The sequence below is a fragment of the Sardina pilchardus genome, chromosome 20 (assembly GCF_963854185.1).
Source record: "Sardina pilchardus chromosome 20, fSarPil1.1, whole genome shotgun sequence".
Taxonomy (NCBI): Eukaryota; Metazoa; Chordata; class Actinopteri; order Clupeiformes; family Clupeidae; genus Sardina; species Sardina pilchardus.
The window spans coordinates 26672928-26700427 of NC_085013.1; the positions used below are offsets into that span (position 1 = coordinate 26672928).

At 44.4% G+C, this 27500-nt stretch overlaps 2 protein-coding genes across 2 annotated transcripts in view; both read left to right on the plus strand.

The window, feature by feature from the left end:
- greb1 (growth regulating estrogen receptor binding 1) overlaps nt 1–27105 on the plus strand; it is a 51434-nt gene extending 24329 nt beyond the window's left edge. The window contains exons 11-33 of the mRNA XM_062523457.1: nt 1–93; nt 515–643; nt 932–1042; nt 1420–1617; nt 2015–2195; nt 2574–2760; nt 3073–3209; nt 3613–3952; nt 4643–4758; nt 18209–18462; nt 18806–18880; nt 19487–20076; nt 20427–20529; nt 20846–21001; nt 21530–21666; nt 21949–22110; nt 22438–22642; nt 23108–23270; nt 24077–24301; nt 25005–25140; nt 25378–25578; nt 26075–26213; nt 26527–27105. The exon at nt 1–93 is cut by the window's left edge and continues 273 nt beyond it. Of these exons, the coding sequence (XP_062379441.1) occupies nt 1–93; nt 515–643; nt 932–1042; nt 1420–1617; nt 2015–2195; nt 2574–2760; nt 3073–3209; nt 3613–3952; nt 4643–4758; nt 18209–18462; nt 18806–18880; nt 19487–20076; nt 20427–20529; nt 20846–21001; nt 21530–21666; nt 21949–22110; nt 22438–22642; nt 23108–23270; nt 24077–24301; nt 25005–25140; nt 25378–25578; nt 26075–26213; nt 26527–26690 (4202 nt within the window). The 3' untranslated portion in view covers nt 26691–27105. The remainder of the gene's footprint in view (nt 94–514; nt 644–931; nt 1043–1419; nt 1618–2014; nt 2196–2573; nt 2761–3072; nt 3210–3612; nt 3953–4642; nt 4759–18208; nt 18463–18805; nt 18881–19486; nt 20077–20426; nt 20530–20845; nt 21002–21529; nt 21667–21948; nt 22111–22437; nt 22643–23107; nt 23271–24076; nt 24302–25004; nt 25141–25377; nt 25579–26074; nt 26214–26526) is intronic.
- Nucleotides 6844–8919, plus strand: LOC134067754 (uncharacterized). Its single transcript, XM_062523182.1, has 3 exons — nt 6844–6917; nt 7038–7117; nt 7212–8919. The coding sequence occupies exons 1-3, from the start codon at nt 6915–6917 to the stop codon at nt 8176–8178; spliced, it is 1050 nt and encodes a 349-aa protein (XP_062379166.1). The 5' UTR covers nt 6844–6914; the 3' UTR covers nt 8179–8919.
- Nucleotides 27106–27500: the final 395 nt, after the last annotated feature.

Sequence of the window (27500 nt, forward strand, 5' to 3'; positions counted from 1 at the left end):
GGCTGGTGGACGGCAGGCTGGCCCAGACCAACTACGTGGTCATCATCTGCATGGGCAAGAGCCAGGACATCGAGTCCTGCGTGGTGGTCACAGGTGGGCGAGACTTTACTGTAGGAGGGCAATCGCTCAACGCAACACAACACAGGGTCAATAGTTATCTCTAGTTAGTGATCACAGTATTTCAGAAGCATTACGTGCGCACATCCAAAACGAGGTGCTGGATAAGGAAAGGTATTGATGTAGAAAATATCAAGAAATGTACTTTTTTATTTGGTTTATTGGAAGTTTTCACCAGTTACGTTGCAAGACTCACATCTGACTTGTCTTCTGAAAAGCGTGAGGCTCGAAACATAACTGGTGAAAATGTCCAATAAAACAAGCAAAAAGGAGAGACTTTCCCACAATATTCTAAGTTTGCAAGATGAACCTGTTCATCTACTCTGCAGCTCATATGCCCAGTCTGTCTGCCTCCTGATTCTAATCATGTGCACCTGTTTGGCTTCACCCTCCCCAGGTAAGCACCAGACCAGGGCTCTGGCCGAGAGCATGCTCTCCCCTGGCGACAACCTGAAAGAGATCAGCTATGAGGTCTACTCCGGGATGACCACAGAGCTCAGAGCCTACTTCAACTCACTGGGACCTGGTAAGGACCTGAAGCCTGGGGTTCTGTCACAGGGTCTCTGGGCCTCTAGAACATTGTGTGATTCTGGAATGGGGTTTTCATCCAACTTGTATCAATTTGCTTCTTTATGAAGCTGTTAAGCATAGGCCTACTCTTGAGGGATTGCTTAAAGCGCTCTTTTTCTTAACCAGAATATGAATACAGAATATGTAAAATCTATCTAACTGTTTAATTACAGAATGGCTACATATAACTGTGTAATTACAGAATGCCTACATATAACGGTTTATAAATGTTTGTTTGCTGTAGATGGGGCCATGGAGAGCTTGCTGGAGAAAGCCAGTGCGGAGAGCAGCGGTCACTCCTCTCTGTCCAGCAGCCAGGAGTCAGCTGGGGACAGCCCCAAACCCACATGCTCAGGTGAGACTGCTAACAGCACTCTGCATAATACAAATTATAATGATAATAATAATAATGATAATAAAAGCTTTATTTGTATAGCACCTTTCATATACAGAATGCAGCTCAAAGTGCTTTACATTTGGAGCATTTAACACAATAATAGAAAAGAATGAAGTTATGATACATTTTGATGCTAACACAGCAAGTTGTTGCAGTAGTATAGAAGCTTTGCTAACAAATGCATAACCAAGTCAAAGCAACAAGGTGACTTGACAGAGTTAAGTTATTTACATTTTTCCATTCAACAGACGTTGAGTAAGTAAATGGTTTTCTTACTGTGTGCATCCTGCATCCATGAGTGTGGTGGTCTAACAGCCCGTCTCCCTGCTGTGTAGAGTACCATGCGGAGTGGCACGAGATCCGTGCCATCCAGCTGGCAGTGGCGCGGAAGCTGCTGTCCCACGTGTGCGCCATCGCCGACTCCAGCACGCAGAACCTGGACCTCGGCTCCTTCGACAAGGTCGAGTTCCTCATCTGCGTTCCGCCGTCCGAGGTCACGTTCCAGCAGGTCATCCTCCACCTGTGGAACTCAGGTGAGTTCTGCTCAATGAGCGAAAAGCCTTAGTGCTACTCCTCTGTGGACTGATGTCTGTCAGGTGTGTCAGCTCATACTCTAGGTACTGTAGGTGTGCTTCATTTGAGTTGAGTTGAGTTGAGTTGAGTTGAGTTGAGTTGAGTTGAGTTGAGTTGAGTTGAGTTGAGTTGAGTTGAGTTGAGTTGAGTTGAGTTGCGTTGAGTTGAGTTGAGTCGTGTTGTGTTGTGTTGTGTTGTGTTGTGTTGTGTTGTGTTGTGTTGCATTGAATTTAATTTAATTTAATTTAATTTAATTTAATTTAATTGATTTGGAAGTCCTTTGGCTTTCGTTGCATAGGAATGATTTGAATTCCATCTGGTGAAGTAGCCCCTGCTAACCGCTCTGTTTGTCCCCAGGTGTTCTCCATGAGCTGGGTCTGGACCAGGAGTGCTTGTCCCTGAAGCAGGTGGAACAGTACGTGGTCAAGCTGGACCAGGACGCCGTGGAGAAGATTGACAGCCTCATCCAGAAGTCGAAGATGAACCCTTACACCCTCTACATCCTGGTGCATGATCATGCCCACTGGGACCTCAGCAGGTAGGCCCAGAGCTACTCCACTAACATGGACTATACCACCAATGAGGACTAAACCACTAACGAGGATGTAAAGGGGTGTTAACTTTATATTTTATGCCTGATACTGTATAAATAAATAGACATTTTAAAGCATGCTGTCAGTTTATTAGGGGTGTTAACTGTATCATTTATGCCTTGTTATGATATGTTGATCTGTTAGTATATTTTGAAATAAATATATTTTACAGTATAGGTAAATAGATATTTTAAAGCATGCTATCAGTTTAAATTTAAATACTTAGACTGATAGTGCTTAAATAATTTAATACTAAAAATGAATACTAAGAATTGAATACTACAAATCTTTCGAGTCCTAACTTTGACGTTGTTCTCTCCTAGTGCCCACTACAGTGGAGGAGGCGGTTCTCGTGAGGGCCTGGTGGACAGTTTGCTGAACTGCCGTCAGATCCGTGACGCTTCGAACATCCTGACGCTCCACGTCACCTCGTTCCCCTTCGCCCTGCAGACCCAGTACACGCGCGTCAGCCCTTACAACGAGATCCACTGGCCGTCCACGTTCAATAACGTAAGAACTAAAGGACTGCTGGAGTTGAACTTTTAGATCAAGATAATGATGCTGTACTATTAACTATGAGCATTAACTTCATGAAGTTGTAGTTGTTTGTTAGGTTCTCTTTGCTAGTGCATATGTGTGTGTGTGTGTGTGTGTGTGTGTGTCTGTGTGTGTGTGTGTGTGTGTGTGTGTGTGTGTGTGTGTGTCTGTGTGTGTATGTGTGTGTGTGTGTGTGTGTGTGTGTGTGTGTGTGTGTGTGTGTGTGTGTGTGTGTGTTGCTTGTACGTGTGTGTATATTCACCTCTGTTTGTGCCCCTCTGACAGGACGTTGACCTGTACCATGAGAAGACCAAGTACTTTGGCATCTCAGAGCTGCTGGAGTCCACGCACACCGGAGCTGGCCTGCCTCTGCTGCGCTTCGACAGCTCCTTCGAGAACATGGCCGCCGCCGTGGAGGACAGGTACCTCCCACACCTGGCACACCTGACACACATTCACACCTGCCCAGATAGTGACGACTGCCTGTTGAATCGGATGCATACAGTATATGTATAGAAAGATCAGATGCCAAACTGTTGGAAACTGTGTCAGTTGGGCATTTTTACTGCCCAAGCTTTTTGTCCTTGTTTGTAAGTTGACTGTGTGTAGATCTGATTATCCAATAGGTAAAGCTAACATTGGGCCAGAGTGTGTGTAGTCAGCCCCTTGCTATTAGTGTTTTGGTTTTGCTGTTACTCTCTGTTTAATAATATATAAATATAATAATATAAACATATTATTATTATTATTATTATTATTATTATTATTATTATATAAACATAGCTTGACCTGGCTTGACCTGCCCTGCCCTGGTTTGTGTGGCAGGTTTCCTAAGCTGCACAGTGCAGTGATCCGCACCCACATCCTGATCCAGCATTACTCGGTGGCCCTGATGGTGGCGTCGGGCCAGTCGCACCTGCAGAAGCACACCTCCGTGGAGACGCTGGAGATCGTCCAATGCCTGCTCAGCTCCGCCCAGCGTTGCCCCAGCAACCACGGGCACATGGTGCTCCTGCGCGTGCCGTCCCCGGCGCTGGCGCTCGTCACGCAGCAGCGGCTCACGCACGTCCGGGACAAACTGGGCCTGCACTACCAGTTCGAGGTCGTCCTGGGCAACCCCACCTCCGCCCTCTCGCTGGGAAAGCACTTCCTGGATCAGCTCAAGGTGAGCGCGGCGTGGCTGTGTGATGACGCCAAAACAGACGAGCCACAGTTTTCATGTGTGACTCTCTGTGCATTGCAATGCGGATGCTTTCCCCAAAAGAACATCCAGAGTTTGATTCCAAAACGCTATATATCCATTTTTAAAAACATCAAAAAGTCATGTTATTTAATTGTGTATTTCAGGTAATATCAATAAAAATGCAGTTGTTTTGTTTTGATTGAGTAAAGATAAATCAACTAAACATAAACCAATACAGTTCCACTGTAATTACTTGCAAAACAAAATGTAAAAAAAACATTTATGAAAATTCATTAAAATGGTGGATATAGCGTTTTGGAACCAAACTCTTCAAACTTAAAGAAAAAGAAAACTTTCTTAAGTCTCACACGCAAGTTCTGCTGCAGGTTGGGAACAGAAGTATTTTCTTTTTGCGATATGATTCAAATTCGAATTCAAATTTCAAAGAACTTAATTTTTCCACACACACACGTACACACATGCACATGTATCATGTGCAACATCCACACAGCACATACAAACACCATACCATACAACATAGCATTCACCACGTGGAGTGTGACGACACACACATATAGCCTACCGTGCATGCACAACATGCCTAATGGAGCCGGTAAGCGTAGGTAAGGAGATCTTGCAAAGCATAAACAAAGGTGTGTAACTTGTGTCCAGGTGTGGATGAAGGTCCAGGACCCCGACTGGACTCCGCGGACGTACCTGGAGCTGGAGGCGTTGCCCTGCATCCTCATCCTGACCGGCATGGACCCGCTGGGGGAGTCGCTGCCACGGTAACCATAGACACACATGCACACTAGTACACATAGATAGATAGATATATAGTTATTTATTTAGATAGTAGATAGTTATATAGTTATATAGATAGTTATTTATTTATTTATTTATTTAACAGATATTTTTATTGAAAGTGAGTCCCTGTAACGGTAACCATAGACACGCATTGACACCAGTACACTTACTTACTTACTTATTTGGGTAACACTTTATTTGAAGGGGTCTACATAAGGGTGTCATGTAACCGTCATAAGAATGACATGACACATGTCATGCACATTAATGACACATTATTGACGTTTATGACTGTTGTCATAATGTGTCATTCGGTTTTTGTTATGTCAAGTTGACATTGTTTGGGCGTCATCATTATGACAACTTGACATTAGGCAAGATGACATTATCTGATGGCGTCTTTGTCATGACAACTTGACATTAGGCAAGAAAATGTAATCCGTTTACAATATTGTCATGACAACTTGACATATAATTGTGTTTGGCCTGACTTATTTTCTAGGTTTTTTAAGTGATGAGCCTGAACAATTGGCTGTCATGACACCATTATAAATTGGTCATGAATACTTTTCTTGACCTCAACTACAGTGGTACAGTTTTGGTTTGTCATTAAGCTGTCACAAAGAACTATTACTGACCAAAATAGTTTTCTGACAGTGTCATGAATACTTACCTTTGACCTCAAGTACAGTGAACCATCTGAGATGTTTCCTGAACATGTCATGAAGTGTCATTACACTGTCATGTAGGTTTCATTTCTGTACATTTTACATTTCTGGAACATTGAGTCTAATTTCAAGTATGATAACAACAAACACCATGCTCAAGTCATGACTTCAAAGAGTTTATTTCAGCAATGAATGAGTGCGTTTACATGGACATTAATATTCCGATATTAACCTGGTTAAGACCATATTCAGAATAAGATACTCCCATGTAAACATAATTTTCCGATTGCCTTAACCAGAATAAGGTCATTTTCGGAATAAGCATAACCGGAATGAAATAGGTGGAGTATTCCGATCATATTGCCTAGCTGCACGATTAGAACGTTCACAATTTCCGCTTTAGTTCCGGTAAGCTAACCCATTTCCGGCAAAGAGTATGTTCCAGTTGGATCCTGAAGATGTCGCTTTTCTACAGTCGATGTTTGCAAGATTTGCCAAAGATCACGGTGAACGATGTCCACCGAATTATTCAGGCGGCATCATCCACTCCACGGAGTAAACGGGAGAAAGGATTCAAGATGTATATATCTAGTTACATCGACAATTTTGAAGGTAAGTCCAATATTAAATGACTTTCACACTGAGCGACATTAGCGTTAACTTAGCAGCTAACTAACGTTAACAACCAAACACATCTCTGAGGTAACGTTGGTGTACACTTTGATATTGACGGTGTTTGCCTATGTTTTGAGTAACGTTAATATGATGTTCTGTTTTGTTAATGACAACATGATGTTATTTCCATATTAGTGTCAAGCAAAGAGCCAGTGACAGGGAGAGTGAGCGTCCGAGCTACCTGCTATAGGTCACTGAGGAAAAACGAGAAGCCTCACGACCTCAGAGTAGGATCAAAATAGTTCAGCTGTTCCTTATTTCCAAGCCATTTCTGCAACATGTTCTGGGGATTTCATGTGTCTAGTTTGAAACTGATTAACATCCCAAAGAAGGCAAAATTGAACTGTTTAACCGATGTAACACTTAAAGTAGAGTTGAGATCTAGCCGTCATGAAAACTCCAGAAACCGGTTGTGACAGTTGTTGTTATTGTCAGATATTCTGTTCACTAACAAAAACTTTATGGTTAATCTTACTAACATTACTATGGACTAATTATATGAACACATAAACTTCCTTTACTTATTTATTTAAATGAAATCATGATGTTGTTATTTTTACTTCATGAATAGTAAAATTATTATTATTATTTGTTTTTTAAAGATCCTCCTTGATGGCTCCTCTCCAGTACAGCTGTGTGAGGCTGTCTGTTCCTGTGTGGCTGGCCAGGTACTTTGCAATCACAATGTTGCCCTGCTCTACAAGACTGCACATTATTCACAGCTCCAACTTAGTGCTGTACCACCCGTCCGGAGCTGCACTGAGACAGAGCAACGCTGGCACAAGCCACGGACCATGGTAATTCTAAAAGCATTATATGACCACCAGCATTAAACCACATAGTACAAGGTATTTTGTCAGTATTGAATTTGTATGCATGCAAAGATCTTACCTTAAACCATTACTACATTTCTACAGGGTGTTAAGCCAGGCCGAGTTAGGGATATGGTTGTGATGGCGGCTAAACCAAAACAGAGGACTGTAGGAAGTGGTGTAAGGTAATGTAATGTTGTATCTTAAGAATGATACAATAAATGGGGTAACATATGGCTAAAAAATAGTCTCAAGCTTCATGTTGCTATTTTCATACAGAAGCACACTGTATAAAGCAGTGCAGGGGGAGCTGCCTGATCCAGACATGCTGAAGGTGGCAGAGGTCTACGCTGACTTCCCTGCTACATTGGCGCCACTCATCACCACCATGGCAATCAGCTCAGATATCCCTCTGGTCCAGTCAGCGCTTGGACAAGTCCAGGAGGGAAGTCTTATTGCAATGCAGCACCCGGTAACCCTCAGTAGAAATATCCAGTATTATCCAGATGCTCCTCCACCACCACCTTTACCGTTGGCTGATTACAGAATGGAACCCACGGCCTGCCAGTTTGTTTGCAGCTTCCAACAACAGCTGCATCTGGTCTCTCTGCAAACAAGTTTGGAAACTGCCAGACAGGTGGAGGCTTCTACTCGGGACCAAAGCCTGTCTGTGGAGTGGTATCGAGTTAGGAGCCTACGTGTAACATCGTCCCACTTCAGAGAGGTCTGCCATGTACGAGGTAACAGTACAGCACAGCAGCTTGCAGAGAGGATGAGAAAGGGTGTGGTTCAGACCGCTGCTATGAAGAGGGGCCTGGCACTGGAGCCGGTTGCTGTTGAGGAGTACTGCAGGGTCAAGAACCTCAACTATTGGCCCTGTGGATTTGTAATCCATCCTGATGCCCCCTGGTTAGGCTGTTCCCCTGACGGCATTGTGTTTGATCCCTTAGAAAACCCTCCATTTGGCTTGGTGGAGATCAAATGCCCCAATGCTAAGAGCTATGTCGACTGCAAGTACTTAAAATCAAATGGTGACACTATGTCACTAAAACGGCAGCATGCATACTATTGGCAGGTTCAGGGGCAACTTCTCATCACTGGCATGGAATGGTGTGACTTTGTTGTCTTTGCAGAAGATGACATGGTCATACAAAGGATATACAGAGACAAGGAGATTGCTGAAGTGATACGAGAGAAGGGAGATCACTTTTTCTTTTATTTTTACATGGCTGTTTGTTTAAGATAAAAAAAAATAATCTTTACTTTCTTACAGATTGTTCGATTTACATTCTGTCTTGAGTTTACAATTGTTGTTATTCTAGATTACCCAACTTTTTGAATCAGTTGAAGTAAATCAGTTCAAGTTATAGATTTGTAAAAATGAACAATAACATCTCTACATTCTGTAATGTTTGGGGTGTCAACAGCAAGACATCAGTTCAAGTTGAATACATATCTACACAAAATGAACAATAACATCTCCACACCTGGTGATATTTGTGCACCTGTAAAAATGAACAATAACATCTCTACATTTGGTGATATTTGTGCACATGTAAAAATTAATAATAACATCTCTACATCTGGTGGTGATTGCACACAGCAGAAAAATGTCTCATATGTATTAACATATACCAAAACATTTACCAAAAATGAACAGCATCTCTACATTTGGTAATATTTGTGCAGGTGTAAAAACTGATATCGTTAGGATCTTTTTTTTTTTGTTTGTGCACATCCAACATCAAAACATCGAGTTTGATACAGATTTGCAAAGAAAGAAATCTGTTGTAAAGGTAATTTTGTTCAGCTGTACACACCTGGTCCTTAGAAGTGAGCAAAAGTCACCTCTTTGATTGAAATTAAACAATAACATGATTGAATTGAAGAGCAGCAGGTATCTGTTCAAGTGCTGTAAAGATTTGTAATAATAACCACCTGTGTTTTGTCTTGTTTCCTGACAGACAAGCTCTGTACAAACTTGTAAAAATGTACTATAACATGTTTGAATTGAAGAACAGCAGATATCTGTTCAAGTGCTGTAAAGATTTGTGAAAATGAACAATAACATCGCCTGTGTAGACACTAACCTACCACCTGTGTTTTGTCTTGTTTCCTGACAGACAAGCTCTGTACAAACTTGTAAAAATGTACTATAACATGTTTGAATTGAAGAACAGCAGATATCTGTTCAAGTGCTGTAAAGATTTGCAATAATGTACTATAACATGTTTGAATTGAAGAACAGCAAATATAAGAACAATAACATTTAAAGAACTGATTAAGTTAACAAAACAAACATTTCAGAACAGATTTTTTGCTGAAATAACCGATTTAAAAATAACCATTCACTTTTGTGCAGCCCATGCCTTCACCAGAGGTCCATTCTGGTAATTGACCAAGAGGCATGCGACAGAGAACAACTGGTCAATGCTCCCACACATTGACAGTGGGATGGCTTTGTCAAATAGTTTGTTCTCCTTTACTCTCCTGATGCATCGTTCAACATGAACTCTGAGACGGGCAATTGACTGTGTCTGTTGGACATTCTCTTTGGACATCTGCGTGTTCTTGACAAGGAAAGCTGGTCGATACACTTTCCCAGGGCAGAGATTGTCCACAAGAAAGCCCTTATCCACCATGATGGCCATCTCTGGTGTGAGGCATTTGGTGATGCCCGACTGCTTGAAAATCTCCCTGTCGCTCATTGAACCTGCATACAGCGGTGACACAAAGGTGATTACACCATGTGGTGCAATCCCGATCATGGCCTTAAAGGTGGTGTGAGACTTGTATGTCGAGTAGACTTCACTCTGAAGAAGGAGGGAAGAGGGTGTCTGACAGTAAATCTCTGTGCAGTCAAGCACCACTTGTGTGTCAGGAAACAAGGCGAACTCCGGTGGTAAATGAGCTTTCACTTCTTCTGGTGGAATCCACAGACGCATGGAACCCAGTAGATAATACAGGAAGTATGTCCATGTTGTTATTATTCTGCTGGCTGTGGAGGGATGAATCCTGAAGCGGCTGGCGAGGTCCCTTAGAGGCAGGCCTACAGAGAGGTGCATCAGAAAGAGCAAGAGCTCATCAACAGTAGCAAGCTTCGTAGCTCTAGGTTGAGTTGGTTCACTGCTACCACTAGAGGTGATTCGCACCATCTTCGTTTTAGCAGCAGGCTCCACCAAATTGCCAAAACTTTTGGAAGTGTTCATAGGATGCAAATCTGAAATGATAAAATCACAAGACGTTTAGAGCAGCAGTACAATATTTAACTACTTAGTAGAGGCATAACCGTAGAAAAAAACTGCATACACTGTTTAAAATAAATTATGGTAAATGCTTCTTTGATTTTCTAATAAGTATTTGTTCTCTTAGCTGTTAATTGTGGCTTCTTACTGTTTACCAGGTGATGGGCAAAAATATTGTGTTGATGATTTTCAGAATATGGTCAGATATACCATTAAGCCCATTAAGCGACATTACTGGTTCAATCCGTGTACAGACTACACACATCAGGACTAACCTGATTGAACTAAAGATAAATAGAAACATAAGGCTAATCATAATACATTTTTTATGATATGTATCTGTTGAAATGAGGCTGGCAGAAAGCCAGGTGTAGATATGACATACTAGTGCGTTGCTTCGTGGGGGCCTGTACCAAACACAAGCTAACGTTACAGACATTATGCGGATACTAAACATACCTGGTGTAGAATCGTATATCCTCGTCGGAACCGACGAGGCGTTGGAGTCCAAAACGAGACTGCAGTTGCAGGTATTCCACCTGGTGTTGGAGTTCTTCAATCTTTTCCCTGAGGGATTCATTTTCGCTCATCAGCTCAGCAACTTGCGGCTTTGACGTTGACGTGCTGTATGTATGATCTGACGGTGGCGGCGGCAGCACTTCAAGGTCCGATGCACAGTCCTGGTCAGGGGACGGGGGTCTCGGCCGTCGCTGCCAGACATTAAGCCTAGGAGCTGGCAATGTGAAGTCATTCCACGCAAACAAGCAAGGAACAGCACCTTTCTTTAAACGTTTTGGCCCCTCGGTCGTAAGAAAGTCGTCAGGGAGGAAATGCCTGCTGCAAACCCGAGTCCCCTCCGTGGGAGCGAAGTTGTCCCGCCGGATCTTCACTAACCACCTCAGCTTTACCTCAGGATCCGCAGGAAAACGGTGAAAACTGAGTATTGAATTATACTTAGAGGAGTTTGTACACTGTGGTACACTACAGTGTAAAGACGTTTTCTTTATCTGGCGTTGAAAAGTCAACCGCCTTGCCTTCACAGTTAGCAGACTCATAGCGACATTATACGATGCTAACCAAGCGCTACAACAACAAACACTACACCAGAGGTAAACCGGAAGAAGTCCAGCTCACCAGAGCACCCGGAAACACTTAACGTTCTAATCGTGCAGCTAGGCAATTCTGGTTATTTAGGTGCATTCTAGACATGTAAACACCTTATTCGGAATAATGACGTTCTATTGGAATATTCACGGTATTTCGCGACAATTAAACACAGCATTATGGCAAATAACAACAAACTGTTTGACAGCCCATGGTATTTTTCTGTCGCGACAGTAAAAGAAACGAAAAAGAACTTCTGGCGGCAAACTTTTCAAAGTTATTTATAAGCGGGGCCTCAGAAAAGATGTCGAGAATGAAGAAGAAGGTAGGCTACACTTTGAAGCGAGGAAGAAATACGTTAGACAGCATAGTAGCGACATACAGTAGGCTATGTGGCAGCATAGCTAATGATAAAGTTACTATGGAAACATTCAGGGAAGGCACGTTAGAACTTTCCTTAATCAGAGTATGCTGCGTGTCATGTAAACGGGAATATGAACGGAGTATTCTTTTAATAACTCATGTAAACACCTTATTCTGAATATTGTCAATATTCAGAATAAGGTCCATATTCGGAATATTAATGTCCATGTAAACGCACTCAATGTTGCAAAACATATGATTGTAGTGCCTCGTTGCCATGGGTAGCTATCCTGAGTAAATAGGATAGCATTTAAAAACACCCTTAGCTTAGTGATCCCACAATGAGTGCGTTTACATGGACATTAATATTCCGAATATGGACCTTATTCTGAATATTGACAATATTCAGAATAAGGTGTTTACATGAGTTATTAAAAGAATACTCTGTTCATATTCCCGTTTACATGACACGCAGCATACTCTGATTAATGAAAGTTCTAACGTTCCTTCCCTGAGTGTTTCCATAGTAACTTTATCACTAGCCTACTAAGCTATGCTGCCACATATGTCGCTACTATGCTGTCTAACGTGTGTTTCTTCCTCGCTTCAAAGTGTAGCCTACCCTCTTCTTCATTCTCGACATCTTTTCTGTCTCCGCTTATAAAATAACTTTGAAAAGTTTGCCGCCAGAAGGTCTTTTTCTTTTCTTTTACTGTTGCGACAGAAAAATACCATGGGCCATCAAACAGTTTGTTGTTATTTGCCATAATGCTGTGTTTAATTGTCGCGAAATACCCTGAATATTCCAATAGAACGTCATTATTCTGAATAAGGTGTTTACATGTCTAGAATGCACCTAAATAACCAGAATATGATCGGAATACTCCACCTATTTTATTCAGGTTATGCTTATTCCGAAAATGACCTTATTCCGGTTAAGGCAATCGGAAAATGATGTTTACATGGGAGTATCTTATTCTGAATATTGTCTTAACCAGGTTAATATCGGAATATTAATGTCCATGTAAACGCACTCAATGATATGCACATTCTATTTACTCTTATTTACACGTTCATCACACATGCATTAGGCCTACACTCAATCTTCAATAGTTTTCAATAGGCTAACTTTCAGTTTCAGGTATCAAATGTAATACGACCAACATCCAAGCAAAACATGGTTTTCTCTTTAATTAAAATAAAATACCAAACCCTATACCATGGCCGGCAGTTATTAAGTAAACAAATAAAAAATGAGTAGGCTATACCCAACCAGTTGTCAGAGTTCGTGTGGCAGGGCTGTAGGCTAACGTTGCTATGTGCGTTAAAGCCTAAAACCAAAACGGCTCTTTCACGCCACTCCAGCAGCGCAATACGTGAATTTACTACGACGTCACAATAACATAATTTAAACGAAAAATTCTTCCGGGTGGCTAAAGCGAAGCGTTCTCACTATTAAACAATCATTTCCATATAATTTAACCAGGCTTGGGAGGTTGAGAAAACGTAGTAAATGGTTTGAATGAATTATGTTCTTGTTGCTGGGTGTTTTGTGATGTTTGCAGCACTAGGGGGATATACCTTTAAGAACACGAGGGAGTTATGGGATAGAAAACAGAACAGGCTGGAAAGCGGGAAGCTAGAGGGTGATTATGCACCTTATGCATGAACATAATAAATATGCCGGAGTTACACGGCTATTTGCGAAACGTTGTTGTCATCTGTGAGAGCCAGGACAGGATTATTATGTGTCCTAACCAGACACGATGAAAGCCAACATCAAAAGATCCTAATCGGAGTGTCCTGACTGCAGGCATGCAATGCAACGTTTTGAGATAACTTTTGTCGGACGCCCAGTTTCTCTTTCTGAGTTGGGACAAGATTCAGATCGCCAACAGGTAAACTGATTTAAGAACAGACGTGGTGAAAATTCAGACAGATGAGGGAATAAACTCAGAAGACCGTGTGGATGCTGTAGCCTACCTTTGTCATGTAATTTGTAAAGGAGCCCCAGCCTACCTAGTTATTGAGTCACTGTTGTTTTGACTCACAATGTGTTAGGCTATGATGGATGGTTTGTTTCCCTGTCATCCAATTAAAAAGGCCACTATCGTTTTCTGTCGCTCGGATCGGATGTCAGTGACCTTTTTTGACGGTGAAATATGGATATGTCGCTGTAGCCTAGCGCTACTCCGCTAGGCATTCACTCAAACTACTAGCGGTAACGATGAAACCAATGTGGTAGCCTACACACATCAATCATCCATCAGCGGTAGCCTGCAACGATGTTTTTGTACAGTTCTCCCTATGTATTTTGCACTTATAGTACAGTAGCTACTAGCCTACGTTGACACTGTTGAACAGCAAGCAGACTCGCCAGGACAATGAGCGCCTTACTGACTTTAGACAGGTGAAATTGACGAGTGACAGCTAAACAGAAAGATATAGCCTACTTAGTCGGTAGGCTATATCGTTTAAGATAGCGTATTGGCTATGACTTGCTGTACGGGAGACTAACACGAACAATGTGCATTAAGGTTAAGCACGCTATGTGTGGCAGATATCGTGAACTTGAAGACTAATACATCGACACAGTTTATTGACTTGACCAAATGGTATAATGTCAAAATAAAGGTTCACTGAAAATGCCTTCATGAATATATTTTATTATTGATCAAGATTTACACATGAAACTGTGAAAACACATGAACGTCTTGCTATCTTCTCACTCATTTTGTTGACGTCCTCTTACCCTCCTCACCTAGTCCGTAGTGTCCGCTGGATATATGTTGTTTCTGAAGGAAACCGATAAAAACCCTACTGAATTTGCTGAATATCTGGCGGCGCAACCCTAAATGCAACAGGTTTTGGTCATGTAACTGTCGCCACAACACGTTTTCGTTAACTACTTGATCAATAACAATGTTTTAACTACGTTTACAGTAGTAAATCAATGGAAGCAACTCGCGTTCTGCCACCCGGAAGTATTTTTTGGCCCATTCAGGCCATTGTTTACCAACATTCTGAAATCACGTATAAAGAAAACTCGCGTGTAGTATGTAATGGATGGACCAGATGGACAGACGTCTTCAGCGAGGCTCGTGGAGGTTCCGAGGATAAGTGGCCATGCAGGCTATCTCACGCAAAGTCAGTGCTAGCAGCTAGCTAGGTCTTGCTGACTAGCTGAAGGCTTTATACTTGTGGGAAATTCTCATCTCGAAGGTTTCACTTCCAACACAACTTCACCGTCTAGCAGTAATGTTTAAGTAAGCGTTTTACCCACTAAACACAAAGGCTATATTTGTGTTAGGCTGCAGTAAACCTTTCCTGCTAGGCAGTCGTTCTCTCTTCTTCTCCCTGGTGTTGTTTCTTATTTCCTGATTAGGCTACCCTTGACCTCTAGATCAATTCTCATTGGCTCAAATAATACAAATGTAACATAAACTACACATTTCTATCCTTTTCACTTTTAGAATCAAAACATAATATCTTGACAAAATTTCAGTAACTAGGAAATTATAAACAAAATATATTCATCTAAAGCAATGCATAACCATGAAATTGAATAAACATGACTTGCGTGCACAAGAGTCAACGTTTCCAGTAGGCTAGAGATGAATATATATTTGTTTACAATTTCCTAGTTACTGAAATGTTGTCAAGATATTATGTTTTGATTCTAAAAGTGAAAAAGATAGAAATGTGTAGTTTATGTTACATTTGTATTATTTGAGCCAATGAGAATTGAGCTAGAGGTCAAGGGTAATCAGGAAACAAGAAACAACACCAGGGAGAAGAAGAGAGAACGACTGCTGAGCGGGAAAGGTTTACTGCAGCCTAACACAAATATAGCCTTTGTGTTTAGTGGGTAAAACGCTTACTTAAACATTACTGCTAGACGGTGAAGTTGTGTTGGAAGTGAAAACTTCGAGACGAGAATTTCCCACGAGTATAAAGCCGGAGTATATGTGCTGGAGTGGCGTGAAAGAGCCGTTTTGGTTTTTAGGCTTCAACGCACACTAGCAACGTTACAGGCCTGCCACATGAACTCTGACAACTGGTTGGGTAGCCTAGGCTACTCATTTCTTATTTATTTACTTAATAACTGCCGGCCATAGTATAGGGTTTGGTATTTTATTTCAATTAAAGAGAAAACCATTGTTTGCTTGGATGTTGGTTGTATTACATTTGATACCTGAAACTGAAAGTTAGCCTATTGAAAACTATTGAAGATTGAGTGTAATGCATGTGTGATGAATGTGTAAATAAGAGTAAACTAAGTGGTTGTATTTCACATAGAGGTGATGAATGAACACTTGGATTAATTTGTTTATTTAATATTTTAAAGAACTCAGGATAGCTACCCATGGCAACGAGGCGCTACAATGTATTATGGTTTTGCGAGATTCATTGCTGAAATAAACTCTTTGAAGTCATAACTTGAGTATGGTGTTTGTTGTTATTATACTTGAAATTAGACTCAATGTTCAAGAAATGTAAAATGTACAGAAATGAAACCTACAGTACATGACAGTGTAATGACACTTCATGACATGTTCAGGAAACATCTCAGATGGTTCACTTTACTTGAGGTCAAAGGTAAGTATTCATGACACTGTCAGAAAACTATTTTGGTCAGTAATAGTTCTTTGTGACAGCTTAATGACAAATCAAAACTGTACCACTGTAGTTGAGGTCAAGAAAAGTGTTCATGACCAATTCATAATGGTGTCATGACAGCCAATTATTCAGGATCATCACTTAAAAAACCTAGAAAATAAGTCAGGCCAAACACAGTTATATGTCAAGTTGTCACGACAATATTGTAAACGGATTACATTTTCTTGCCTAATGTCAAGTTGTCATGACAAAGATGCCGTCAAATAATGTCATCTTGCCTAATGTCAAGTTGTCATAATGATGACGCCCAAACAATGTCAACTTGACATAACAAAAACCGAATGACACATTATGACAACAGTCATAAATGTCAATAATGTGTCATTAATGTGCATGACATGTGTCATGTCATTCTTATGACGGTTACATGACACCCTTATGTAGACCCCTTCAAATAAAGTGTTACCCTTATTTGTTTAGTATTTACTTAATTAGCAGATGCTTTTATCCAAAATTACTTACAAAAAATGAGGAACAACATTCAAGCTACTGTACAATGCAGAGGGGACCTTAGGTAGCCAATAATAGACTGTGCAATTAGCTCATCAATTAGCTGCTCTACCTAGCTGAAGAGTTGTGCTAATTAGAATGAGCTAGTTTAAATGAATGGTTGGCACAGATAATTATGTGGTTGGACTTTTACTTTCTGAAGCTGGATTTTTTCACCTCTGCTGCTAAGTGCATGTTGGATGTGGTTCACACGTCAGATGGTCACTGCTTACAGTATCTGACCCCACGTGAAGCGCTGTCAGTTACTACTGTGTGTCAATGGACCATATGCATGGAAGGCTCTTAAGCTAGCTCATTTGTTTCCGGTGGAGTCAGGTGTGCTGTAGCCACTGCTATTGTTAATTCATTCATTGTGTGGCGTGAATTTGCTAATGTGCCTTGTATGTATGAGGTGACTGAGGGCAGACTGTTCAGAGTCCACTAGGTTCAGTAGTGTTACGTCAGAGGCTGGGAACACTTTAGTGTGTTTTTGTTATGCACACCTGGAGTGTGTGTGTGTGTGTGTGTGTGTCTGTGTGTGTGTGTCTGTGTGTATGTCTTTCTCTGAGTCTGTGTGTGTGTATGTCTCTCTCTCTCTCTCTCTCTCTCACACTGTGTGTGTCTGTGTGTGTGTGTGTGTGTGTGTGTGTGTGTGTGTGTGTGTGCATGTGTGTGTGTGCGTGCGTGTGTGTGTGTGTGTGTGTGTGTGTGTGTGTGTGAGAGTGAATCTCAGTAATAAGAGCCAGGTCAGTTTGACCGGCGGTGAGGAGATAATTAGTGAGATCCTGTCCATGGCCTCTGCCACAGCTGCTGGGAAAAACACTGAGTGAATCATCTCCCTCACGCTGGCAATCACTCACCTCACGGCTGCTCTCGCAGCACAATCACAGCAGAGCAGCACTTGTGCTGAAGCCGTTTTTTTGGATTTATATGTAACTGTCTTTATTTCTGTCTTCCTCTCACCCTTCTCTCTCTCTCTCCTCTCTCTCTCTCTCTCTCTGCCTGACTTTCTTTCATTTCCCTCTTTTCTTTCATACACCCTCTCTGTGTTTTCTTATCCAATTTCTCTATTATCTCTCTCTCCCATCTTTCTCTCACACCCTCTCTCTCTCCCTCTTTCTCTCTCTTCTTATCCAATTTCTCGCCCGTCTCCCTCTCTGAACCTCTGTCTCTATATCCCTCTCTCTCTCTCTACCTCTCCTTCCCTCCTTCTGTCCATCTCTCTCTATCCTTCTCTCTCTCTTCTTTCTCTGTCCCTATCTCTCTCTCTCCCTCCCTCTCTCTGTCCATCTCTGTCTCTATCCTTCTCGCTCTCCCTCAATATCCCTATCTCTCTCTCCTCTCTCCTCTCTCCATCTCTTTCTCTCTCTCCCTCTCTCTCCCTCCCTCTCTCAGCTCTCTGAAGTACTGTGACCTGCGTGTGGTCAGCTCGGCGTACCTGCAGCGGACCCCCCTGGAGCAGGAGCTGGGCCTGGCCGCGTACCTGGTCAAGGCGGGGGCCCGCGACCCCCGCGACCCCCACGACCCCAGGGTGCCCACCACCGGCAGTGACCTGTCCGAGAGCGACCCCGAGAAGCTCAGCAGCACCGACAACGAGGAGGAGGAGGTGGTGGTGGACGGCGAATCAGTCCCCTCCGGGACCGCTAAAGGTCAGTAGTCGCAGGTCACCATGGGACAAGACACGGTCACCGTGTGGTCAGAAAAGCAAGCCAATGATGTTGCGGTTAATACGTTTTTTTGGTTTTCAAACATATTTTTTTAGAGATGAATGGGGGGGGGGGAGTGTCCACAGCTTTACATGCTGCCTGCCAGCATGTCTGTGTGTGTGTGTGTCTGTGTGTGTATGTGTGTATGTGCGTGTGTCGGTGTGTGTCGGTGTCTGCGTGTGTGTGCAGTGTGAGCTGCATTAAAGCGTGTATCTGTGAGTGTGTGTGTGTGCGTGTGTGTGTGCTGCATGTAAGCGTGTTTCTGTGTGTGTGTATGTTCACACAGCCCTCATCTGTCTAAAGAGGAAGAAGGTTGACTCCCACGACTCTGAGAGCTCCTTGGTGTCCTCCAGCACCTCAAGTAAGAGAGACTCGCCTCTCTCAGGGTCTCACAAACATGGTGGAGGGACGTCTCTCTCTGTTTCATTTCTCACAAACATGGTGGAGGGACATGTGTCTCTATTTAATTGGGAGTCTTTCGCAACAACCTCTGTTCACTACCTCCTCAGGGAGGCTAAATAGCACATCTTTGTCTCTATGTAATTGGGAGTTTTTCACAACAACAGCTTTTTCACAGCTGCCTCCTCCTCTGTGTCTGTATGACAAAAATGGGTTGGAGTGGTGGTAGTGTTTTCTTGCTTTATCTTTTTCCGAATGTACCATCCATCTTTCTCAGTGAAGGGATAAGGGGGTCTTTCTCTCTGTCTCACTACTGTAATGGCAGTAGGCCATAGAGTAAGTTCATCTCAGCACTCTCCCCATACATGACCATGTCGTGGATGTATCTGTGTGACGGAGATTGGATTTGTCTCCTTCATTTCCATTGTGGGATTAAGATAAATTACGCAAAAGATGATTTTGTAATACCTGTTTTTAGTCAACTTTATCGCTGCTGGCAGTTTTAAAGTTTAAATGAGCTTTAAAGTCCTAATTACAACTGCCCCCCCACTCTTCTCCCCCCCTACAGTAAACAGTGATCTTCCCGGCATGGATCCCCCCCCCCCTGCAGCCTCTCAGCACTCCCAGTCAGACGGCTCCATCCTGGACCCCGAGAAGCCCCAGCCTCCCCCCCAGCTTCTCCCCGACCCCCGCGACCCGACCCGGGCCGGCCCTGCCCCCGCCACCGCCCCCCCCGCCACCACCACCGGCGCCGCAACGGCGGCGGACCCCTCCAGCGGCCAGCGGCGGCCGTCCAAGTCCACGTCGTCGGGCTCGTCGTCGACGCGGGCCTCGGCGCTGCGCCAGCGGTGCTCGTGGGCGCGGAACCTGAAGCGGCCGCCGGTGGTGCTGCTGCCGCGGGCGGCCTACGAGGTGCTGACGGCGCTGGACGCCAGCGGGCTGCCCAAGAGCACGTCGCTGCTGCCGCACCCCTCCGTGGAGTGGGCCAGCTCCTTCCGCCCGCTGCTCAGCAAGATCATGACCTGCACCGAGCAGTCGCTCTACTACCGCCAGTGGACCGCGCCCCGGCCCAACCACATGGACAGCAGCAACCGGGCCGCCGAGGGACGCAACGACAACTTCCACCCGCGCAGGCTGCTGCTCAGCGGCCCGCCACAGGTGGGACACACATAAGCACACACAAACACACACACACACACACATACCACTCTCTCCAAGACCTCCAAGGACAGTGTACTTTAAAGATATGGTTAGGTTTATGTTGCCCATAAAAGGTTTTGTCATGGAATATTCTCACCTGGACTTTCCAGAGCCTGGCATACTGACATCGTTTTCATAAGTAGAGCTTCAATGAATACCTACACCTGTAGCGAACAGCGACTTTATTAAGCTGTGCTTTTAGTAAACAACATGCAAATGTGCATTTTTGTTGAATATATCATTTTTGCGCGCTCTATCAATGTGTGTGTGTGTGTGTACCTTATCAATGTGTGTGTGTGTCTGCTCAGGTAGGGAAGACGGGAGCATACCTGCAGTTCCTGGGCATCCTGTCCCGCATGCTGATCAGACTCATGGAGGTGGACATCTACGATGAGGAGGACATCAATTGCAGTCAGTACCAAGCCCTCATCAAATGCTTTATGTAGACTTATGTAGTACTGCTTAATTGATTGATTGATTGATTATGACAATGCAAACCTATCTTTACTGTCAGTGTACAACATTCCTTAAAAGCATGCCGGTGTTATACTTTTAATCACACATATGATTACTTGCCAAAAGAAGAAAAGAAACTTCTCGCAATATGTATGTCTTTTGAAATAATTTTGTTACCATTTTGTGGAGTCAGGATCGTGTTCACCCTACTGACAACCAATAATACAGTATCCCTCCCTTAATTTGCACCTGTCCTTACCTGCGTCCTCAGGTGAAAAGCTGCCCCTGGTGCAGTACCACCAGGCGGGGGTGTCGTGGCCCAGTACGGAGATCCTGCGGAGCATGTGCTTCGACTACACCATCCACGACCCCAAATACGAGGGCATCAGCCTCATCTACTCCCCAGAGCACACTCCCACAGAGGACGGTAGGAGAGCAGAGCACACACACCCATGCACACACACACACACACACACATATACACACATACACTCATACACACAGAGAGTTCATGAGGTCAAGCGTGTAAATAAGAAATGCCATGATGGCCAAGACAGACCACAGCAAGGAAGTCATTTGGGGAAGTGAAACTTTCATGGAATTTGACTATTTTCTTTCTGAATACAATAACAATTGACAACACAACTGGGTATTCTGCCTGCAAAGATAGATCATTTTTTTAGTTTTAAGCTCAGTACATAAAATTGTTGTTGAACAATTACTGAACATCACCTTAAGAAAGACCCAACCCCGAACCCTAACCATAGCGATTTTAGTGAACAAAGTAACAGACTGATAATCTGAGCATCTGCAGGTAGCCTAGTCTAAAGGTGACTATCCAAGTAAAGTGTGAAAAAAGTTGATCAAGTCTTAGCCCACAAATAACTACCACAGTCTCCGGAATGTTCTAAGCCATTATTGAATCACCTCTTTTCTCCCTAACTTTCCTGTGTAGGTAACCCACGGCGACAGGAGGATGTATACCTCCGCAGACGCACCTCACGCATTAAGCTGTCCAAGTACGCTGCCTACAACACCTACCACCACTGCGAGCAGTGCCACCAGTACATGGGCTTCAACCCGCGCTACCAGGTGACTAAACAGGCTCATGGCCACCGTCTATAGTGTATTCTATAGTGGTTTACAATTCAGCTTAAATCAGATTTTAGATTATTACAATGTATAGAATAGATCATAGATTGTTAGACTAGAAGATATAAGGCAAAAACTGTTCATGTTTGTGCGTGTGCGTCTTCATTTGCATCAATATTAATCTGTGTGTGTGTGTATGTGTGTGTGTGTGTGTGTGTGTGTGTGTGTGTGTGTGTGTGTGTGTGTGTGTGTGCGTGTGTGTGTGTGTGTGTTCCTGTGCAGCTGTACGAGTCCACTCTGCACACCTTCACCTTCTCGCACCTGCTGCTGGGGGAGGAGATCCAGCTCTACTTCATCATCCCCAAGTCCAAAGAGCACCACTTCGCCTTCAGCCAGCCCGGGGGACAGCTGGAGAGTCTCAGGCTGCCAGTCGCATCAGACTGGGTAAGTTATACCAGCTTTCACCACCAGGGGGAGAGAGAGGGTTATACCAGCTTTCACCACCAGGGGGCGAGAGAGGGCTATGCCAGCTTTCACCACTAGGTGGAACTAGAGGATACTGCCAATGCCAGAAGCACCTCTGTTGTAGCGCCTACTCTTATGATTTTTACATGCCATTCTTTGACATTGCCCACAGTAAGAGAAAAAAATATTTAAAAGCAACTGCCCTCTGAAGGACACACAAGACTAGTCGTCTTGTGATTCACGGGGAATTATTCCTCAATTTCTCTTGTGTTTCCTTGTTTTCCTTCCCCTGACTCTCCTGGACAGAATCCTGACTGTATAAAGAGCCCCATCTTCACCCCCACCACCGGACGCCACGAGCACGGCCTGTTTAACCTCTACCACGCCATGGACGGAGCCGCGCACCTCCACATCCTGGTCATCAAGGAGTACGAGATGGCCGTCTACAAGAAGTACTGGCCCAACCACATCATGCTGGTGCTGCCCACCACCTTCAACGGAGCCGGGATCGGTACGCCACACATGGCCGCTCTGTCACTGCTTATAGTCCTGTTAGCTGATGTGGGAGTTCAAGTCAAGAGTTGGACTGGGTTAAAAGCTTAATCTCTCTCTCTCACTCTCTCTCTCTAACACCCTTTCCCTCTCTCTCACTCTCTTACTCTCTCTCTCTCTCTCTCACACACATTCTTTCCCTCTCTCTCTCTCACATACACTCTTTCCCTCTGTCTCTCTCTCTCTCTCCATCTCTCGATCCCACATACTCTCTCTCTCTCTCACTCTCTCTCTCTCTCTCTCTCTCTCTCTCGCTCTCTCTTACACCCTTTCCCTTTCTCTCTCTCTCTCACTCTCTCTCTCACACACTCTTTCCTTCTCTCTCTCTCTCTCTCTCTCTCTCTCTCTCTCTCTCCCTTTCTCACTCTCTCACTCTCTCTCCCTCTCTCTCTCTCTCTCCCTCTCTCCCCCCTTTTCTCCTCAGGTGCGGCTCACTTCCTGATAAAGGAGCTGTCCTACCATAACCTGGAGCTGGAGCGGAGTCGCCGCGTGGAGCACGGCAGCCGCGCGCAGGACGTCTGGCCCTTCATCATCCTCGCCGACGACTCCTGCGTCATGTGGAACGCCCTGGACGTCGACCCCAAGAGGTGCCCCCCCTCCTGCCCCATCTTCTCACACACACAGTGTATATACATCTGCATTACTGTAAACACTGACCTCCTCCATCAGCAGACACATGTGTTTGAAAACACAGGCCCTTACAGGGAGGCTACACCAGTCGTGTAACTGAAGCGGTCCATTCACAGAACGTGTTATCTTACGTAATGCAGAGAAAGTAGTTCGAGAACAAACTAGAACGTTCAAGCAACGTTTTTGTTTTTCTTGTTGAAAGGGTCTTTAATCAATGGAACTGGCTACACCAGACATGATAGGGGCATGCCCCTTCGAAAAGACTAGACCCAGTTTTCTAAAAGTATAGGGTTTTTTTTCGCAAATGGAGTGCTTCAGTTACGTGCTTGATGTATCCAGGGCCTTATTTACGTCAGCTTAGCAGTGTAGATTATACTATGTGACTAAATATTATGGGTGTCCTGTTCTCTATTGTGAAGCATTATGCTCACTATAGATCAGAAAGGACTGAATGTCACTGGTTATGAAGCAAGACAACATGTTATGTTGAGAAGTTGTCATCCAGTGTAGTTTTCAGGACAGGAGTATTGCCCGTATTTACAGGTTAAACAAGGGAAGGCGGAACTGAAACACGTGCCTTTTTTGACTCTCTCTTTCTGTGTGTGTTTGTGTGTGTGTGTGTGTGTGTGTGTGTGTGTGTGTGTGCGTGTGTGTGTGTGTGTGTGTGTGTGTGTGTGTGTGTGTGTGTGTGTGTGCGTGTGTGTGTGTGTGTACTTGTGTGTGTGTGTGTGTGTGTGTGTGTGTGTGTGTTCTCCTCATGCAGTGGTAGTATGGGCACAGAGAGGAACGTGTCCCTCAAGCAGGTGCTTCAGCACATGGAGTCGTCTGCCGACATCACGCAGTACGGCCTGTGCGGCCTCCGGAAGTGGTCGAGTCGCTACGGCAACCAGACGGGGCGCCACCGCGAGCCCTTCTCACGCGGACACCTGCATGACTTTCTGTTGCTCAACGTGGACCTGACGCAGAACGTCCAGTACAACCAGAATCGGTGAGGGAACCGACCACAAACAGAACCGTGACAGGACAAAACAGACAATCAGACAGATACCATCAGAGACTAACACAGACAAACGCTGAACCAGCAAGGACTCAGCAATGAGTTAGCACACTAATATCAGTTAAAAGCATCACAACATCTACTAAGATGGACCCTGGATCCAAGGCAGAAATCTGTCAACCAAACAGCCCCACTACAATGTATTTAATTGGCCATTAATTAATGTTTTACCTCATTTCCTACAGTAATTTCCCGTATATAAGCCGCATTGTGTATAAGCCGATAGTGTTTTATGCAAGTTAGAAGAAACAAAACCATATTACATAACACCATATTAACTGCCCCCCTGTATTAACCTCATAGCTGAAGAAATTGTGCCAAATCAATATATAAGCCGCGGCTAATAGTCGGGAAATTATGGTGAATGAATGACGGCTCTGTAACACTGATGAAGTCCCCCCTGGAGCAGCGTAGGCAGGTGTACTGGTCAGCTGTAACAGGTGTTAATGCGGCCATTGGGTTTCATACTGTAGCAAAGAGTAAGAGTGATGGACACAAGTGTGACGTTAATGATATTTCCACTTGCCACAACTCATCTTGTTGCTCCATTGTGTATTAATGTATGAAAACTGTATAAAGATGTTTGGTGTTAGTCAATGCCGCATCATAACATTTTCTCGTTGTTCCTGGTCAGATTCACGTGTGACGATGTGGACTTCAACCTGAGGGCACACAGTGCCGGCCTCCTCGTCTGTCGCTTCAACAACTTCAGCGTCATGAAGAAGCAGATCACCATCGGAGGCTATCGCACCTTCATCGTTAAGACCAAGGTCAGCCAAGACACTCTGATCACTTTTATCTAAATGTAAAATGTCACTTTTGTCACTTTTATCTAAATGTCTCCATGACAACGGGGCCTTCTCAGTACATCTGACGAGAATCCCGAATATTCCAGAACATCCAGGACAATCCAGAACATTCTCAGTACATCTGAATCTAGAATCCAGAATAGCAGAACTGTTACCGTTAGAACCTTCTAGAACTCTGTGTCCCGGTGTGTGTTGCAGATGACGGACGTTCCGACCACGGTGCAGCCGTCCCAGTACATCTGCGCGCCGGACAGCAAGCACACCTTCCTGTCCACGCCGGCCCAGCTGCTGCTGGAGAAGTACCTGCAGCACACCAGCCACAAGCTCTTCCCCCTCAGCGCCCACAGCTACGGCCACCCCGTGCTCTCCGTCGACTGCTACCTCAACCTGGGCCCAGAGGTACACGCCACGCTGCTCTAGAACATATAGTACCCTACGGCACCGCACCGCACCGCACCGCACCGCACCACACCACACCATACCACACAGCTCAACACACAGCTCAACACACCATACTACACCACACGGGACCACACTGCTCAACACTGCACTGCACCACATCACACAGCATTGTACCGTACCATTCAACACACCATACTGCACCAAACCACACCACACCACACCACACCATACCACACCACTCTATGCCCCCCACCATACCGCAACGTCCTCCACCACCAAGGAGACTCCGGCCTGCTCGTCTAGCTCAGCTTCAGCTCCAACTCCAGCAGGGCCTTCACTAAATTGTTCAGTGTTATTGTGCAGTAACCTACAGTAACTCATCTCTCTTTCTCTCTCTCTGTGTGTGTGTGTGTGTGTGTGTGTGTGTGTGTGTGTGTGTGTGTGTGTGTGTGTGTGTGTGTGTGTGTGTGTGTGTGTGTGTGTGTGTGTTCAGGTGACGGTGTGTTTTGTCAGCTCCCGACCCCACTCCATCAACCTGAGCACCACAGACCTGCTGTTCGGTGGCCTTCTGCTCTACTTCTGCGACTCCTTCGTCACGCCCGGCTTCCTCAAGAAGTTCCACTTCCTCAAAGGTAGCGCTTTATTACTAGTGCAGAACACAACCAAATCTGGAGATGGATCTGTGGGAGAAAGCATAGCACAAGCTACCCTCTCGCCCTTTCATTTGATTCAAATTGAATTAGCTAAAAGATTTAATGATTTAACTCTTCTTTCTTCTCTCCTCTCCTCTCTCCTCCTCTCCTCTCCTCTCCTCTCCTCTCCTCTCCTCTCCTCTCCTCTCCTCTCCTCTCCTCTCTCTCCTCTCTCTCCTCTCCTCTCCTCTCCTCTCCTCTCCTCTCCTTTCTCCTCTCCTCTCCTCTCCTCTCCTCTCCTCTCCTCTCCCAGGAGCCACTCTGTGTGTTATCTGTCCCAATCGCAGCTCCTTGCGTCAGACGGTGGTGCGTCTAGAGTTGGAAGACGAGTGGAGGTTCCGTCTCAGTGACGAGTTCCAGACAGCCAATGCCAAAGAAGACCAGCCCCTCTTCTTCCTCACGGGCAAACACATATAATCCCTCCTCTCCCACCTTCCTCACCAGCAAACACATATAATCTCTCCTCTCCCACCTTCCTCACCGGCAAGCACATATAATCTCTCCTCTCCCACCTTCCTCACCGGCAAACACATATAATCCCTCCTCTCCCACCTTCCTCACCAGCAAACACATATAATCTCTCCTCTCCCACCTTCCTCACCGGCAAACACATATAATCTCTCCTCTCCCACCTTCCTCACCGGCAAACACATATAATCTCTCCTCTCCCATCTTCCTCACCGGCAAACACATACAGTATAATCTCTACTCTCCCATCTTCCTCACCAGCAAACACATATAATAATCCCTACTCTCCCATCTTCTATAGACAAACACATGTAATCCCTGTACTCATATCTTCTTCCTCACATGCAAACATACTGTATCTAATTCCCTAGTCCCTCTTCCTCACATGTTTAATCTTTTTGTCCCTTGTCCTCACTCTCAAACACATATTAACCCCCTCCGCTCCCATTTTCCTGACTGGTAAACATATCTAACCCCTTCTGATCCTCTCTAAGTTACACACCCGCCCAGAACACAGGAAACCAGGAAGCGTATCTGGCCCACCTCTGGCCCACACCCTCGTCAGTCCTGGGCAGGATCCACTTCCGGGTCAACTGCAGTGTGGTGTACTGTAGAGAGAGATTATTAATCAGCAAGGGCAATGGTGTTATCCTCTGTGTATATATGGCATATATTGTATATGTATATCTGCTACGTATGTCTGAATATGACTTTTTAAAGTGTTTTCTTTCTCTATGTAGCAAGCCTGTATTACTTAAA